This window comes from Hemitrygon akajei, chromosome 9 (assembly GCF_048418815.1).
Source record: "Hemitrygon akajei chromosome 9, sHemAka1.3, whole genome shotgun sequence".
Lineage (NCBI taxonomy): Eukaryota > Metazoa > Chordata > Chondrichthyes > Myliobatiformes > Dasyatidae > Hemitrygon > Hemitrygon akajei.
The window spans coordinates 104,052,404-104,071,371 of NC_133132.1; the positions used below are offsets into that span (position 1 = coordinate 104,052,404).

Genomic DNA, 18,968 nt, shown 5'->3' on the forward strand with positions numbered 1-18,968 from the left:
AGCGAAACTGGGGATTCCGCTACACCGAAACTACTAGTGTCACGCGATTCAGTAAACAAAAGAAACAGATAACTCGTGAGTGTATGGCATCGGGCCAATAAGATGAACACAAGTGCCCGATATTACCTAATATGTAGCGGGGGGTTGTGCTGGGGGGGAAAAGGGATATAAATAAGAGCAGATTGTAAGGGGAAGTCGGAACGCGCCTTCTCCAGCGACTCCGTGGATTCGCTGTGCCAGTTACGAATTCTGCAATAAACCCAAGTTTTGTAATATTCCGGTGTTGGTTGTCTCTCTTCCTAAACGAACACAGGGCAGAATTTCAAGCCCAACATTTGGTGACCCCGACGTGGGGAGGGAAGAGACAACACAGGCTGGCGGGTCCGACAGCAGACAACTTGCGGCCGCACCTCGACTAAGGTCAGGAAGTGCCTGTTATATCGAAGACTTCCACTAGATAGTTAAATCACTGAGTTAGATCTTGTCTGCTGATGGATCCTCACCAACCCCAAATTACCCTGGGAGAGATCATTCCCGGTGCAGAATCGTGACTGGTAAGTACTAACTCTTATCTGTTTTTAGGAAGATCCTCCGCCCGTGGAAAAGTCTTCTGAGTGAGGGTACCCGCCGCCCACGAAGGGCATAAAAGTCTCAGGAGTGAGGAGGAGAAAAGTGTCGCGGTACACCGTAGTACACAGGGATACTGACGGCGCCTACCTTAAACTGGTTGTTAAGAGGAGAAATCTCCCACGCGAAGGTCAGGTTTTGAAAGGCAACCGTCCCACATTTGATCCTCTCTGTGTACTAGGGAGCCATGGAGCACTTCAATTTTGAGTTACCGAAACTCAGACATTTGTGTGTTGAGTAACAGAGTATATGAGAGTTTTTAGAAATATGGTAAAATTGATAACTGTGCGAGTTCAATAATCTAACAGTGAGCAGCCGCAGGGGTCGGACACCATCAAGGTAGGAGTGGAAGTGTTCCTCCGAGGCCCGGGGAAGCTCACCTGGAACGGAAAACGGTGGCATGGTCCATACCCTGTCACCGAGGTCTCCAACAGGGCATTAAAGGGTAAGATGGGAGGGGGACAATAACTGGCATCATTTTCTACTGGCTAAATAAGACCTCTGGCAAGTGGGGAGCGTTTCTGGGACAGTCGGCTCTAGGACTGTCTATTTCAATTGCTGTCTTTATCACGTGTGGTTGTTGTTGCATACCCTGTATCAGGACCCTAGTCATCCGGACTATAGATCGAGCCTTGACTGGAAAGAATGGACCTCCACCGGCGTACCAGGCACCCTTGTTCCCGGTGGAAGGGGAGGACACGGCCCTCCCGGAAAGCGGACGCGCTATGGGAGGACACGGACTGAAATGGACCATGGCAAGGGGGGGATTGTGAATTTGTTCTTGAATAAGTTTTCTGAAATGTTGCATGCTACTTGTAAAAATTGCGGATGTTTAGGGAACCCCTACCCATATTTTGTGACCCTAGGTCGGACAAATCAGGATAAGCAAATAGGGAGGACACGCCAAAGAGTGCCGGGGGACGCTCACCTCCCTGCCTGATCCCGGCAGCCGCGGAAAATCTTGTAAGGGATGTGGCCTCTGGGAGGCCAAGGGAGGGAGTGTTAGGGTTAATGTTAGGGTTAATTCGAGACTGCCATTACAGGTCAGGAGTGGCTCACGTAATATTAGGAGACCGGAATGCGAGAGAGGGGGGAAGCGAAACTGGGGATTCCGCTACACCGAAACTACTAGTGTCACGCGATTCAGTAAACAAAAGAAACAGGTAACTCGTGAGTGTATGGCATCGGGCCAATAAGATGGACACAAGTGCCCGATATTACCTAATATGTAGCGGGGGGTTGTGCTGGGGGGAAAAGGGATATAAATAAGAGCAGATTGTAAGGGGAAGTCGGAACGCGCCTTCTCCAGCGACTCCGTGGATTCGTTGTGCCAGTTACGAATTCTGCAATAAACCCAAGTTTTGTAATATTCCGGTGTTGGTTGTCTCTCTTCCTAAACGAACACAGGGCAGAATTTCAAGCCCAACATTACCCACACATTCATTTTCTTGTGAGCATTCACAATAAATATAAAGAAACAGAATAGAATCAATGAAATACAGCAGGGTGTCAGAAATAGGGCCAGTAATATCTTGAAGGATCCCATCCACCCTGCACATGCACTGTTTGTTCCACTCCCATCATGTCAGGTAGCATCCATGCCAGAAGCACCAGACTCAAAAACTGTTGCTTTCCCCAAGCAGTAAGGCTGATCAACACCTTCCCTAATTAATCCACCCCACAACATCCCCCACCACCACTACATTATCAATTCCTGTTGGTCACCTTATGTACAGACACTGCTGTGCCTTGCATATTATGGACAATCAATCTATGAATATAAACTATTTTATGTATTTATATTTATTGAGTTTTTATCTTACTGAGTTTTTTATGCTGCATCAGATTCAGAGTAACAATTACTCCATTCTTCTGTACACTTGCGTGCTGGAAATGACATTAAACAAAGGAGGCGATAATCTCAGCTATACCGGAAGAAGGCAAGGATAAAATGGAATGTGGGTCATTTAGACCAATATCTGTTCTTAATGTGGATTATAGAATATTTACCTCCATCATGGCCAAACGACTGGAAGAGTTTCTACCCACACGGATACATAATGATCAGACAGGTTTTAAACAACAACGCCAAACACAAGACAATATACGAAGGACACTACACATTATGGATCATATAAAAACATTGAAATCGAAGCAATAGTGATAAACATTGATGCTGAAAAGGCATTTGATTTGGTTAATTGGAATTTTCTTTACAGAGTTTTACATAGATTTTGTCTATATGACACAATTATTAAAATTATACAGGCACTATATGACAATCCCACTGCTAGGATTAAAATCAATGGATATTTATCTAATAGTTTCACCCTGGAAAGGGGCACGAGACAGGGTTGTGCATGGTCATCACTACACTTCGCAATTATCTCTGGAACCATTAGTTCAATACATCAGACAAAATGAAGATATCAGGGGAATTACTATTAAAGGGACAGAACATAAATTGGCATGTTATGCAGATGACATTTTGATCTATCTAGGGCAACTAACATACTCTTTACCTAAATTGATGCAATCCTTTGAACAATATGGCCAATTATCAGGATACAAGATCAACATAGATAAAACCCAAGTACTTTCATATAACTATATAGAACATAGAATAGTACAGCACATTACAGGTCCTTCGGCCCACAATGTTGTGCCGACCCTCAAACCCTGCCTGCTATATAAACCCCCACCTTAAATTCCTCCATATACCTGTCTAGTAGTCTCTTAAACTTCACTAGTGTATCTGCCTACACCACTGACTCAGGCAATGCATTCCATGCACCAACCACTCTCTGAGTGGAAAACCTTCCTCTAATAACCCCCTTGAACTTCCCTCCCCTTACCTTAAAGCCATGTCCTCTTATACTGAGCAGTGGTGCCTTGCGGAAGAGGCACTGGCTATATAACTATAGCCCACCAAGAGAAATCGAAAGTAGATATCCCTGGGCAAGGCAAACAGAGTCTTTCAAATATTTGGGCATCATTATACCAAAAGATTTGGCAAAATTATCAAAATGCAATTATCAGCCTATATATAAAAAAATTAAAGAAGATATAACAAGATGGAACCTAATTCCTTTTCTTAGTCTCAGTTCAAGGACTGAATCTATTAAAATGAATATACTGCCCAGACTATTATATCTCTTTCAGACCCTACCAATAGAGATTAACCAAAATCAATTTAATGAATGGAACAAGATGCTATCAAGATATATATGACAAGGTAAAAGGCCTAGAGTTCGTCTCAAAACTTTGCTATTAGCCAAGAAAAAGGGGGGATGGGGCATCCTTCTCTTAGAGATTATTATTTTGCAGCACAGTTGAGAGCTGTGATATGTTGGTGCAACCCATCATATGACGCTCGATGGAAAAACATTGAGGAGCAGGTACTTCCCATCCCCATACAGGCAATTTTGGCTGATAACAACCTATAAAGTTACATAAATACTATTGATAACCTGTGGGTGAAATGGACTCTTAAAATATGGAAAACTATTATAAAAGAATATAAACTAGAGAGAGAGAGAGAGAGATTGCAATTCTTAAATGGTGTGCATATGACTCAGATTTTACGCTGAATAAACTGGATGCTAGATTTAAGGACTGGACAGCTAAAGGACTAACAGCTATTTGCAATATACAGTAATGAAAGAAGGAACACTGTTCAGTTTTGAAATGCTCAAAGAGAAACACTTGTTAGAAAAACAAGACTTTTATCGGTATTTACAGATGTGACAGTATGCTAATAGGACAGTTAAAAATGTAACCAAGGCAAGTACATGCTTGATAGAGCTATTTAGAAAAGCATATAATTCAGACAATGGTAGTAGAATCATTTCAAGCTGGTATAAGGGTTTGTCGAATCTTACAATATATTCAACTTCATACATTAAAACAAAATGGGAGAAGGAAGTAGAGATAATAATATCTGAGGAAGAATGGACAATAATATGGCGGCATCAATGGAAGTGTACCAGTTCACAGAATTGGAGGGAGTTTGGGTGGAAAAACTTGGTAAGATATCTCAGAAATCCCGTTATGATAATAACATCCCTGTTTGCTGGAGAAGTTGTGGAAATCAAAATGCAAACCATTATCATTTTTTCTGGGAATGCCCCGTTATCAAAGACTATTGGAGTGGAATACATAATGCCCTACAAGAAATCTTTAAATGTTAAATACCCTTAGAGAATAAGACCATATATTTTGGATATTTACCTCAAGAATGGTTGAAAAGAGATAAATATTTAATGAATATACTGCTGGTGGCTGGTAAAAAGACTCTTACTAGGAAATGGTTATCACAGGAGAGACCAACTTTAAATACATGGATGGAAATTACAATGGACATTTACAAAATGGAGAAGATAACAGCATTTATTAATCGTAAGTTGGAACAATTTGATTCATACTGGGAAAAATGGTTTAACTACATAACACCACATAGACCTGATTTTATCCTCACAAGTCAATGAATATGTTGTTAAAAAAAGATCACTCCCTACTTGTACATAGTTTTCTTATTTCTGTTGATCTTTCTCTCCTCTCCTTTCTATAAGTGTATACCTCAGATAATTATTATGTGGAGATTTGTGACAAATATGATTATATGATATATATGTACAATATCTGAAATACATCTTATGGAAATGTTTGATGATAAACTTCAATAAAAAATAAATTACAATAAAAATAAACAATTTTGAATCTTAAAAACTGCACACAGAGATGGACTAACAGCCAGTGTGGAAAAGACAACTAATTGTGCAAATAAAAAAGAAGAAAAAAAGTAATAAACATTCAGAACATGAATTGTGGAATCCGTGAAAGTATGTCTATAGGTTATAGAATCCAGATTCTAGCATCTGCATCTTATATAATCAATTTTTATAATGGAAACACTCCATCTCGACTGTTTATGTTCATTTCCAGAGATGCTGCCTGACCTGCTGAGTTCCTCCAACATTTTGTGTGTATTGCTCAAGTTTTCCAGCATCTGCAGAATCTCTTGTGTTTAAGATTTGCCAACTCCTTTAGTACTGAAGATTGGCAGGTGGTACGATGAGGTCTCCACCAGAAGGATGAGAAAACATTTAAATATAATAGGGCAGGCAAAAATATATATATATATTTTAGATAAACTATATTGTTTATACCCTGGGGCGTTGCATTAAATAGCAAAGCAGGTACAATGCATTATTTTTCTTTCTGCAGATGTAAACACTCAGAGCTGGCGGGGTATGTGGCTGTCTGTATGTGTGTCTCTGTGCACGTCCGGAGTCCAGCCCCAGCGGATGAATGCATGCGCTCAGACGGGGCGGTCACTATCCGTGTTCATTCAGAACCGGCGCCAGCCGGCGAAAGCTGCCGCCAGCTAATATGTAATTGCCTCGGTCGGTCGGCTTCGCGAAGGGGAAGGAGGGGCGTGTTAAGCTGGAGCGACCCTCGCTCATGGGGAACGTACCCGTGACCGTCAAGGAATGCCTGAGCGCCGGCTTGGATCTAGACTGGATCTCGGCCGGGCACGATTTGTCACATGGACGGCAGGTAGGGAAGCTTTTTTGTCGTTACTGCCTCCGGCGGCTGTAGCTCAAATGAATGAACGCTCTCCTTTCCTGCACCTCGACCCGCATGATGATAGGAATTTGCCTGCAACAAAATCACAGACAGGAACTAGATCGGCTGATCTACCCATTGGGTCTGTGGAGTTCTGGGAGTGTGGGTTGCTGCTAACTGGCAAAAATCAGAGTGGGAGTAAAGGGGACCTTTTCTCTTTGGTTGCCGCTGACCCGTGATGTTCTGCAGGGGTCGGTGTTGGGTCTGTTATTGTTCATAGCGTTGTTGGGTGAAGGAATTGATAGTTTTATGGCCAATTTTGCGGGCGGTGCAAGGATAAGTGGATGGACAGGTAGCGTTGAAGAAGCAGGGTGTGGACAGATGAAGAGAATGGGCAAAGATGTGGAAGATGGAATACTGTGTAGTGAAGTGTACGGTCATACACTTTGTTAGAAGATTCCTTAAAGGTTAACTGGATCGGTGGTAAGGAAGGCAAATGCAATGTTAGCATTCGTTTTGAGATGACTAGAGTATAAGACCAAGGATGTAATGCTGAGCTTTATAAGTCATTGGCTAAATCGCACTTGGAGTATTCTGATCAGTTTTGGGCCCCTTATCTAAGAAAGGATGTGCTGGCATTGGAGGAGGTACACGAAAATAATCTCCAGAATGAAAGGATAAATGTATAAAGAGCATTTGATAGCTTTGGGTCTGTATTCTCTGGAGTTCAGAAGAATGACTGGAGATTTAATTGAAACCTATCCAATATTGAAAGGCCTAGATAGTATGGACATGGAGAGGATGTTTCCAATGGTGGAGAAGCCTAGAACCAAAGGGCAAACCTCAGACTAAAGCAGCATGACATTGGAACATAGGTGGTGAATCTGTGGAATTCATTGCCACAGACAACTGTGGAAGCCAAGTCACAGGGTTAAGGCTGAGGTTAATAGGTTCTTGATTAATAAGGAGTCAAAGTTTATGGAGAAAAGACAGGAGAATGCGATTGGGAGGAAAATAAATCAGGCATGATTGAATAGCAGAGGATGTAGTGTATTTAACATTTCAGTAATATTTGAGTAATTTTGTAAATATATTGTTTGATTAAACATTCTTTGCATGTTTACATAGTTCATTATGGGTTATATGTGAGAAGTATGTGAATGGCATACACCATCATGCCACCACATCATATCTGAGTGTCTCACAAAAGGGAACTAGGTTCGAGTATCCCTGGATACCATGTTTTTCTTTTGATTAGTTTCTGGAGTTGCGAAACATAACAGTGGCAACAAGGACATTTAACTGCATTAACCTAACCAGCCGAAAGGAGCTTTGCTGATATTGTGAATGTAACATTTAGAACAAAAAAAATTGTTGATTGTGGAATGCTTTAAGTTTCATAAGTGGAATCAAAAGTAAGGGAATTTCAGCCATTTCAGCTTACATGCCTGAATTGAAAGATTGTTTGAGCATTGTCAGTGGGCTTAATGATGCACTGAGAGATCATTTGGTTTGTAGGATCTTACAAGGAAGCATTCAAAAACAGCTCTTAACCGAAGCTCAAGTCACATTTAAACAAACAGTTGAAATTGCTGTATCATTGAGAAAACAGCAGCCAGAGACACAGTTGAGTGCAGTCAGGAATAAAAGTGAACATGAAAAAAATTGCAGCATCTAAACAGAAACCTGCCTGGCCGAACAAATTGTGTTAACATTTTGGCAGGGGCACATATACAACGGACCAATGCAGGTTTAAAGGTGAAACTTGAAGAAAATGTAACACATACAAAGAGCATGTCAGACAGAAAAAAATAAATGGTTTGTAGAGGGAAGAGAAAAAGATAGTAAGTTAAGTTACAGTTTCAAAGAGAGCACTAATCTGCATGCTGTTGATGAAAAAAATCTGATATTGATGAGAGTGACACAGGACTGCGTAGCCTTAAGATTTACAATGTGAAAACTAACAGGAAATGAGCAATATGGATCACGCCAGAAGTGAATGGCAAATTAATTAAAATGAAATTGGACCCTGGGTGAGCTGTTTCAGTCATTACACAAAATGAATTCGAACACACTTCAAATACACCGACCAGAAGCCTGCAGGTATTTACCCAATAATTTATACAGGAAGATGATGACTTATGTGGGAATGACATTCATCACAGTGAACCAACAAACCTCTTGGCTTGTATGGGCTTGTATGTAATGAAAGCAGGAGGGCCAGCATTGAGGGGCCATGAATGGCTGAGACAACTACAGTGTGATTGGAGATCCACCCACTGTTTGTATGCCACAATTCCTGCAATAGAGTTAACTGAAAGCAAATTAAGAAAGGTACTAGATGATGCCACATCAGTGTTCAAAGATGGCATTGGGAAACTCAAAACATATCAATGGTAAAATAATATGAAATCAAAGTGCCGTACCCATGTTTTACAAAGCCTATCCAGTTTCTTATGCCATCTGTAATAAAGTAGCCAGTGAGCTAGATCGCGTGGAGGCTGAAGGAATTCTTTCCGAGGTTGAGTGGAGCTCATGGGCAATGCCAGTGGTGCCAGAAGCCAAGAAGAATGTGTCTGTCAGGATCTGTGGTGATTTTAAGATCACCATAAACCTAGTACTGAAATTAAATCAGTACAGTCTGCCCAGGATAGAAGACATCTTTGCAAACTTTTCTGGAGAGAAACACTTCAGCAAACAAGACTCAGCTGAGGTCTACCTACAGATGGAGATGGAGGAAGAGTCCAAAGTTTTTCTCACCAAAATCACTTACAAAAGGCTTTATTGTATTAATGGCTTATTTTTGGAGTAGTATCCGTACCCACACTGGCAGAAAGCTAGACGCTACAAGGCTGCCCAAGCACTCAGTGTTACCAGGATGACATCATTGTTACCGGTGAGGATGATAAGGAACATTTCCAGACTCTTAAGACATTGTTAAAAATTATGGGCTTGGCATGATGCAACTAGTGTGAATTTTTTAACCAAGCTCCACTTACTGTGGTCGCTCTAGAGATGCACAAGAATCACTCAAGGTTGCTGAGAATATTTAAGCCATAGTGGATGCCTGAAGGCCAAAGCCAAATGATGTGTCACAGTTGTGGTCCGTTTTAAGGATTTGTCAATTACTATAACATGTTCCTGCCAAACCTGGCTACTGTGCTCCAATCCTTGCACTCATTACTACAGATCAGGAAGAAATAGCAATGGACAAAGCAGCATGAGGTGGCTTTCAAAAAGACAAAGGAAATGGTGACATCAGGTACTGTACTCACACATTATGATACATATCGTCAAGTGAAGCTTGGCTCTGATGCTTGCCTAATGTTATAGGTACAGTCACGTCAGGTGTTGTGAGTTATGTAAGTGAACAGCCCATAGCCTTTGCATCACATTCCCTTAACAATGTAGGGGAAAATTATGTTTTAGATTGACAAAAAAGCCTTGAGTCTGGTTTGGGGTATAAAACGTTTCAACCAGTACCTGTATGGGAGAGAATTTACCCACATTAATGATCATCAACCATTAATGTCTAATTTCAATCCACAGAAGGAAGTTCCATTAACAGCAGCATCATGAATGCAGAGGTGGGCTTTGTTTCTTGAAGGACACATGGACTCAATTGCAAGAGACTGACTAATTATAGAAATGCTGATGGATTGTCCTGTTCGCCCTTGGTTAAAGAAATACCTGAAAAATTTACAAAACAGGACACTGCTTTTGATGTTTTCTCCCTGATGCAAATTGAATGTCTCCCTATTATGGCAGAGATATCCTTTTCTGATTTCCCTTTGGATATCTCTGCCGTAACAGGGAGACATTCAGTTAGTCAGTGACAATAGATGATAGTTTGTTGCGGAACAGTTTCAGCCACTCCTGAAAATGAATGGAATAAGACATATTGCATCTGCACCATGTCAACCAGCTACAAATGACTTGGCAGGAAGGTTTAATCAGAGTCTAAATATCTTAGTAGTGTCAGCAGAACATACTAGATAGATAGATAGATAGATACTTTATTCATCCCCATGGGGAAATTCAACTTTTTTCCAATGTCCCATACACTTGTTGTAGCAAAACTAATTACATACAATACTTAACTCAGTAAAAAATATGATATACATCTAAATCACTATCTCAAAAAGCATTAATAATAGCTTTTAAAAAGTTCTTAAGTCCTGGCGGTAGAATTGTAAAGCCTAATGGCATTGGGGAGTATTGACCTCTTCATCCTGTCTGAGGAGCATTGCATCGATAGTAACCTGTCGCTGAAACTGCTTCTCTGTCTCTGGATGGTGCTATGTAGAGGATGTTCAGAGTTATCCATAATTGACCGTAGCCTACTCAGCGCCCTTCGCTCAGTTACCGATGTTAAACTCTCCAGTACTTTGCCCACGACAGAGCCCGCCTTCCTTACCAGCTTATTAAGACGTGAGGCGTCCTTCTTCTTCATACTGCACTAAAATCCAAAACAGAAGCACGTCAATTTCCTCTTTGCTTACCACTGTGCAACACACGCCTCAACAATCAACTCACCAGCAATGCTGTTATGGGTCGTCCCTTGCACGCATGCTTGGATCTCCTCAAACCCAGTCTCAGAAGCGGGTTGCAGGACAAACAGTCCTGGCAAGGCACTATCGACATAATCAAATGTAGAGACTCGGAAAGGTTAAGGACAGAACTGGTCCACCCTCACGCGCATCGGTGATCATGTCTGATAACTTCTGGAGATGACACATTGATCAGTTGAGGAGAGCAGAGTCAATTGTCAGAGAAACAAGGTGTCCAGTGTTGTCAGAACCATTTCCTGCAGTCCCAGAGTCAACTCCTACAACGACCATGGAGGAGGCCGCAGAACCTGACATTGTTTCCCAGCCACAAGTCTCTCCTGCCAAGCAGTGTGATCCTCCTTGTCAGGAAAGACGTTTTCCCACAAGAGTAAGAAATCCTCTAAACCGGCATGGATTAGAATAGAACTAGACAAAATAGGAGAAAACGTACCAGAAGATTTTATATATAAATGGGAATCTAAATGGATACGGAAAAAGAAAGAATCTCCTATATTAAAACATTTGATTGATTTATGGAATAAGATAAGTGTTGATGATGAGACAAAAAAATCTTTATTAGCAAAGAGATCTTTAATTCAAAATAGACTTATTCCTTTTACAATGGACAATCAACTTTTATATAATTGGTTTCAAAAAGGGATTAAATACATAGGAGATTGTTTTGAAGGAGGTATATTAATGTCATTCGATCAATTAAAGAATAAATATAAAGTATCAAATAACACTTTATTTTGTTACTTTCAATTAAGGGCTTACATAAGAGAAAAACTAGGTCAAACAATGTTATTGCCGAAATCTAAAGAAATAGAAATTTTAATTCAAAAAGGAAATATTAAAAAATTTATATCTTGTATGTATAATTTGATTCAAAAACAGGCAACTAAACAAGGAGTCCATAAGTCAAGACAAAAATGGGAAAGTGATTTGAATATTAAAATTGAAGAAACAAATTGGTCAAGACTATGTCTTGATAGTATGACAAATACAATAAATGTTCGGTTAAGATTAGTGCAATATAACTTTTTACATCAATTATATATTACACCACGAAAAATAAATAAATTAAATCCAAGTTTATCTGATCAGTGTTTCCGATGTAACCAAGAAACTGGTACATTTTTACATTCTACATGGTCTTGTTCTAAAATTCAACCTTTTTGGACAAATTTAAGACTTTTATTGGAACAAATTACGGGAATACAACTTCCTCATAATCCAATATTACTTTTACTAGGTGATATTGAAGGGACAAAACCGAAACTCAAACTAAATAAATATCAGAAAGAATTCATAAAAATTGCACTGGCTGTAGCCAAAAAGGCTATTGCAATTACTTGGAAATCAGATACATATTTAAGTATAGATTGTTGGAAAAAAGAAATCTATGGCTGTATTCCATTAGAAAAAATTACTTATAATTTAAGAGATAAATATGAAACATTTTTGAAAATTTGGGGCCCTTATTTACAAAAGACAGGATTAAATATATAGGTGCTCTGAAGAGGAAATTAATGGTTACTTGGGGAAAGAAATAAATATATATACTAAAGTTATTAAGAACTCCATGGAGCATGTGGAGACCTTCCAACAACCAGGCACTCTTTCTTTCTTTTTTTCTTCTTTCTTAATTTTTTTTATATAGGGAAGTTAGGGGGGAGGGGGGAAGGGACACATACTTTTTTTTTTCTACACTTGTAATCAATTAAAAATGCAATTAAATAAAATTAAAAAAAAGAGTAAGAAATCCTCCACAGCGATAAAATCTTAAGGCCTAAATGGGGCAACTTAAAATTTACTATGCTGTGGATGTCATTATAGTAGTTGTATAGTATATGGTTCAGTGTGGTTTTCAATTTTCTGTAATATTTGAATAATAATGTAAATATACTGTATTGTTTGATTAGGCATTCTTTGCACATCTACAGTTCATTCATACTTTATTTTACTTGTGTACAAAGAGAACAGCATGGCCCCTGTCACCACCCTGTTCTGAATTCTGAACAGAGATATGCCATTTTTATACAAAATTGGCTAACAATTACAGATATTGACTATTTGGTAAACTATGTATGTTTGAATTCCTTACTTGCAAGAATAATCATCATGCATGGTACAGGTATAAAAAATAGAAACTACAGACTGACAACAATGATACTTTACAGTTCATAAAACAATTGTTTGTCTTAGATCACTTATCTGCAGATCCCTGATGTGCAAAGGGAAGCTCTGCTTTTCAAAGACTCTTCTTCCCTGGCCTGTCTGCACTTTATACCTGGACATTTATGTTAATCCTTGCCTTACCATCACTTCCACACAGGCATTCACAGCAGAACAGAGAAATACAACAGAATCAGTGAAAAACTACACATAAAGACTGACGAACAACTAATGTGCAAAAGCAGACAAACTGAACAAATGCAAAAATAAATAAGTAAATAAATAATAATGAGATCATTGTTTGTAGAGTCCTTGAAATTGTCCATACATAGGTCTCATTATATTAACATTTATATTGGTGTTATTTAATATTGTAACAAAAATATAACATATATTTTCACATTGCAGATTAAATATATTTGTTATTAACATTCAAACCTATAATTAGTAGGCAGCCGTTGATCTCAGGGGATCTTGGGTTTGTGCCTCTGGTGGACTGTGTCCTCTCCAGGGTGTAAGCCTGGGTGGGAAGATTTGAAGATCCAGCTGTTGCCCATGCGGTGGGGTCTCCCTCTCCACATCGCTGATGTAGTCCAAGGGAGGGGCAAGCGCCGATGCAGCTTGGCACCAGTGTCATCGCAGAGGTTGCTAGAATGAAGTTGCAAACAACATCAGACTGCCTAAGGGACCCCGGCGGGGCTCCAGATTTCTTCATCGGGGTTTACTCCCAAAGCCTTTCCCATGGGTGGGTACGGCCACAAGGCAGCGGAGGTTTCAAATCAGTTTCCTTCTCCTAGGTGGGCTGCCGTTCAAGGCCGATGAGCTCCACCTGCCCAAGAAATGCATAGTTAGCAGAATATATTCTATCTTAAGGTAAAGAACACATCCAAGGAAAACTGGCCCTCAGGTTTGCTAATTGCTGTCTGGGAAAGACTGAGCATTGATTATTTCTGTCCAGCAAACATAAATGCTGGAGAAACAGCACTTTTATGTGTTGCTTCCCCCCCCCACCCTTCTCTCTTTTTCCATTCTGCGTAATGGTTACCCTCTCACTCCTCTCCTCACTTGCCTGACACCTCCCTCTGGTACCCCTCTTCCTTTCCTTTCTCCAGTAGTTCATTCTGCTTTCCTATCAGATTCCCTCTTCTTCGACCCTTTACCTCTTCCACTTAACACCTCCCTGCTTCTTATTTCAACACCCCTCCCCCACTCACCCACCCACATTCCCTCTCACCTAGTTTCATCTATCACCTCTCCTTCTCCTTCCCTCACCTTCCTTTTCTGGCTCTGCCTCCTTCCACCTCAGTCCTGATAAAGGGTCTCGACCCAAATCGTCCATTGTTTATTCCTCTCCATAGATGCTGCCTGACCTGCTGAGTTTCTCCAGCATTCTGTGTATGTTACTCTGGATTTCTAGCATCTGCAGAATCTTTGGTGTTTATGATTTTTCCCATGCTTAAATTTATTCCTTTTCTTTAAAATTCCAGAACAGCGCTGAACCCACCCTTCCTGAGTTTGTAAAGATTGTTGAGGTTGGGCCGAGGGATGGACTGCAGAATGAGAAGGTATATTTACTTCATGAACATTATTGAATACATTGATGCAAACTTAGTATGTCTCTACCAAACTATCAGCATGCATAGGTTTTACATATTCTTTAGATTCAGAGTAATAATGCAATTTCAAAGTCTGCTGGGATTTGATTAGAGACGTTGAGAATTTTAGAGCGGAGTCCAATAAATGTGGAGTCTGTAGAATGGGTGGTGGCACTGTAGTGTAGAAGTGAGCGCCATTACTCTGTAGTGCCAGCAATCATTGATCAGGGTTCAATTCCACCAGTGTCTGTAACAAGTTTGTACATTCTTCCTGTGACTGTGTTGGTTTCCTGCAGGTACTCTGATTTCTTCCCACATTCCTAAATTGTATGGTTTGGTAGGTTAATTGGTCATGTGGGTGGACTTAGGCAGTGCAGGCTCAAGGGCTGGAAGGTCCTGCTACTGTGCTGAGTCGCGAAATAAAAACAAATTAAGTGGAACATGTAACAATACAGCAAAGTACAGCCTTTCAGCCCACAATGTTGTCCTGACCTTTTAACATACTCCAAGATGAAGTTGAACATTCCCTCCCATGCTGTGAGTTGTAGGCTTGCTATGTGGGCATTGGAAGCGTGGTGACACTTGCAGGGCTGCTCAGCATATATTTGGACTCTGTTTTGGTTGTTGACTCAAAAGACACATTTCACTGTATATTTCGATGTACATGTTACAAATAAAGCTAATTTTTATGGATCTTTACTAGAGTTGAATGATTTGTTTTCAGGTGATTGTCCCAACTGAAGTGAAAATTAAACTGATCGATCTTCTGTCAGAAACGGGATTGTCTGTTGTTGAAGCCACAAGCTTTGTATCTTCGAAATGGGTGCCCCAAGTAAGTTGAAAAATGAAATTGCCTGTAAGATGCTTTGGAAAAGAAAAGGTTTATAAAGATTCCTGCATTTTCTTCAGTTGGGAGCAGACTCAAGTCAGAAATAATATCATTAGCACTAAAGTTGAACTTGACATAGATCCATGTTCCAATGATGCAATATTTGTTGGAAAAAGTATGCAAACCTTTCCTTTCAGTAACTGGTGTGACCCCCTTGACAGCAATAACTTCAACCAACCATTTCCAGTAACTGTTGTTTAGACCTGCACGTTGGCTTGGAGGAATTTTAGGCCATTCCTCCTTACAAAACTGCTTCAACTCTGGGATGTTGGTGGGCTTTCCTGTATGAACCGCTTGCTTCAGGTCCATCCACAACATTTCTCTAGGATTAAGGTCAGGACTTTTACTCAGCCATTCCAAAACATGGATTTTTTTTCTTTTTAAACCATCCTGTTGTTGATTTACTCTTGTCTTTAGGATCATTGTTTAGTTGCTTTATCCAACTTCTGTTAGGCTTCAGGTGATAAGCTGCTACCCTGCCATTCTCCTGTAAAATGTCTTGATACAATTTTGAATTCATTGTTCCCTCAGTGATTGCAAGCTGTCCAAGCAAAGCAAAGCAGCCCCAAACCGTGATGCTTTTTCCACCATACTTCACAGTTGGGATGAGGGTGGTGTGCAGTGCCCTTTTTCCTCCAAACATAGAATTTGCATTTCTGCCAAAAAGTTCAACTTTTGTCTCATCTGTCCACAGAACATTTTCCCAGAGGTGTTGTAGAACATTCAGGTGGTCTTTTGCAAACTTGAGACCTGCAGCAATGTTTTTTTTTGGAGTGCAGTGGTTTCCTCTATGGATACATGAACATAGACTTTAGCAAGTTCTAGAGATTTCTGCAGGTCTTATGCAGAGGGAGGCCACTAAGAGACCTCTGACAACTGTGGAGGAATTGCAAGCTTCAGTGGCTGACATGGGAGAGACTGTGCATACAACAACTGGTGCTTCACCAGTCACAACTTCATGGGGGAGTGGCAAAGAAAAAGTTACTGTTGATAAAAACTCTCATGAAATCTCAGCTAGAGTTTGTCAGAAGGCACATGGGAGACTCTGAAGTCAACTGGAAGAAGGTTCTATGGTCTGATGAAACCAAACTTGAGCTTTTTAGCGATCCGTCGAAACGCTATGTTTGGCAGAAGCCAAACACCACACATCATCAAAAACACACCATCCCCACCGTGAAGCATATTGGTGGCTGCATTATGCTGTGGGGATGCTTCACTGCAGAGGCCCGGAAGCTTTGTGAAGGTGGAGGGTAAAATGAATGTAGCAAAATACAGGGAAAACCTGATGCAGCCTGCAAGAGAATTGTGACTTGGGAGAACATTTATTTTCCAGCAAGATAATGACCCCAAGCTTAAAGCCAAAGCTACCCAGGAATGGCTTAAAAACAACAAAGTTAATGTCATGGAGTGGCCAAATCAGAGTCCAGACCGCAATCCAATTGAGAATTTGTGGCTGGACTTGAAAAGGGCTGTTCACTCACAATCCCCATGCAATCTGACAGAGCTTTAGCAGTTCGGTAAAGAAGAATGGGGAAAAGTTGCAGTGTCCAGATGTGCAAAGACTCAAGGCTGTAATTACTAAATGCTTGAAGACAGTGAATCCTTATGTAATTATTTTGTGTCTTATATTTGTAATTAATTTAGATCACTTTGTAGAGATCTGTTTTCACTTTGACATGAAAGAGTTTTTTTTGCTCATCAGAGTAAAAAAAAGCCATATTAAGTCCACTGTGATTCAATGTTGTAAAGCAATAAAATGTGAAAACTTCTGGGGGTGGGGTGGTGAATACTTTTTATTTGCACTGTAGTTTGAAAAGTAAATTGATGTTCAGTTTTGATGTAGGTGACGTTCTGTCAATAGATAATTACAGTATATTTTAAAAATATAATGCCTGATGCAACACATACAAAATGCTGGAAGAACTCAGCAGTTCAAGTGTCTGCTATAGAAACGAATAAACAGTCGATGTTTTGTTCGAGACCCCTCATCAGGACTGGAGAGGAAGGGGACGGAAGCCAGCAAAAGAAGATGGGGGAATGGGAAGGAGTACAAACTTGCTCTCCATTTCGTACTGCCCAGGCTTGCATATTGGGATAGCTGGGACACAATCACAATATAATGGTCAACTCTGACTGACGGAGGCCCTCATGCCACATCACATCACAAGCTGGCAGATGATAAGTTAGACCAGGTGAGAGGGAAGGTGTGTGGGTGGGGAAGTGTTGTGAAGTGAGAAGCTGTGAGATGATAGGTGGAAGAGGTAAAGGGAGGAAGAAGAACGAATCTGATAAAAGAGGCCAGCGGACCATAAGTGAAAAGGAAGGAGGAGGGGCAGTGTGGGAGGTGATTTATGGAAGGCATATAAGAATGAGATTGAAACTCTGGTTGAAAGGTACCACAGCAACTACATCTCACATGATATCAGCAAAACCTAAAAGCTAATCATAGACTACCGGAGGTAGTGGAACGGAGGTTCTTTAGTGGAACGGAGGTGGAGAGAGTAAGTAACTTTAAATTTCTTGGCTTTATCATGTTAGAGAATCTGTCCTGGGACCAGCACGGAAGTGCCATTATAGAGAAGGCATGACAGGGCCTCTGATTTCTTCAAAGTATGGAAACACCAATACCCAAGAACAGAAAAGCCTAGGGGATACAGCCCAGTCCATTGCAGACAAAGCCCACCCCACCATTGAACACATCTACAAGGAGTGTTGCCACAACAAAGTATCAGGAAGGAGATCCTAGGCCCCACACTACCTTGCTCAGGAGCAGTGACTACCTTGTAGCCATCAGGCTCCTGAATCAGTGTGGATAACTTTAGTCACCTCATCACTGAATTGATCCAACAACCTATGAGCTTAATTGCAAGGATTCTACAACTCATGTTGTCAGTATTTATTTACTTGCTTGTTTGTTTATTATGTTTTTTTTGTATTTGCCCAGTTTGTCTTTGGTACATTGGTTGTTTGTTAATCTTTGTATGCAGTTTTTGTTGATTCTATTGTATTTCCTTGTTCTACTGTAAATGCCTGAAACATTGACTATTAATTCCCCTCTATAGCTGCTGCCTGACTAGCTTAGCTCCTCCAGCATTTTGTATGTGTTGCTCAAGTTATTACAATGTTTAGAAGCAGATGGCGTTCAGTTCCGTGGAGTAGAGCGTGTCATTGACCTCCCTAACACATGCTTTTCATCAAACATGAAGATGATGATTATAGTAATAACAACAATAATAATGATAATAATTCTGATAAGAAGTGGACACAACTGAACTTAAATTAAGGCATTCTTTTCAGTACTTCTGGTAAGATGGCAACGTGCGCGATTGCAGTGGCCTCTCGGAGGCCAACCAAAGGTACTTTTTCCTTTGCTAAGTTTGTTTTTTATGGTCCAAAGACAATTCTTCTCCAAGAACTTTGGGTACTGCATGGCTACTCCACCAGTGAGCTGTTTGTTGATTGGAATTGCTGAACTGGTGTTGACTGTATTGTCAGACGAGGTGTCGAAGGGAGCGGCCGGGATGTCGGGAAAGGGACTGGCCAGAGTGTCAGGAGGACCCA

At 40.5% G+C, this 18,968-nt stretch overlaps 1 protein-coding gene across 2 annotated transcripts in view; it reads left to right on the forward strand.

Annotated features, from left to right (window-relative positions):
- Positions 1 to 5,920: 5,920 nt before the first annotated feature.
- Positions 5,921 to 18,968, forward strand: part of hmgcll1 (3-hydroxymethyl-3-methylglutaryl-CoA lyase like 1) — a 115,473-nt gene continuing 102,425 nt past the window's right edge. Inside the window, exons 1-3 of one of the 2 annotated variants that reach the window (XM_073056705.1) lie at positions 5,921 to 6,186; positions 14,411 to 14,488; positions 15,243 to 15,350. In XM_073056705.1, the coding sequence (XP_072912806.1) occupies positions 6,091 to 6,186; positions 14,411 to 14,488; positions 15,243 to 15,350 (282 nt within the window). In that variant the 5' untranslated portion in view covers positions 5,921 to 6,090. The remainder of the gene's footprint in view (positions 6,187 to 14,410; positions 14,489 to 15,242; positions 15,351 to 18,968) is intronic. The other variant, XM_073056706.1, reaches the window with a different exon arrangement.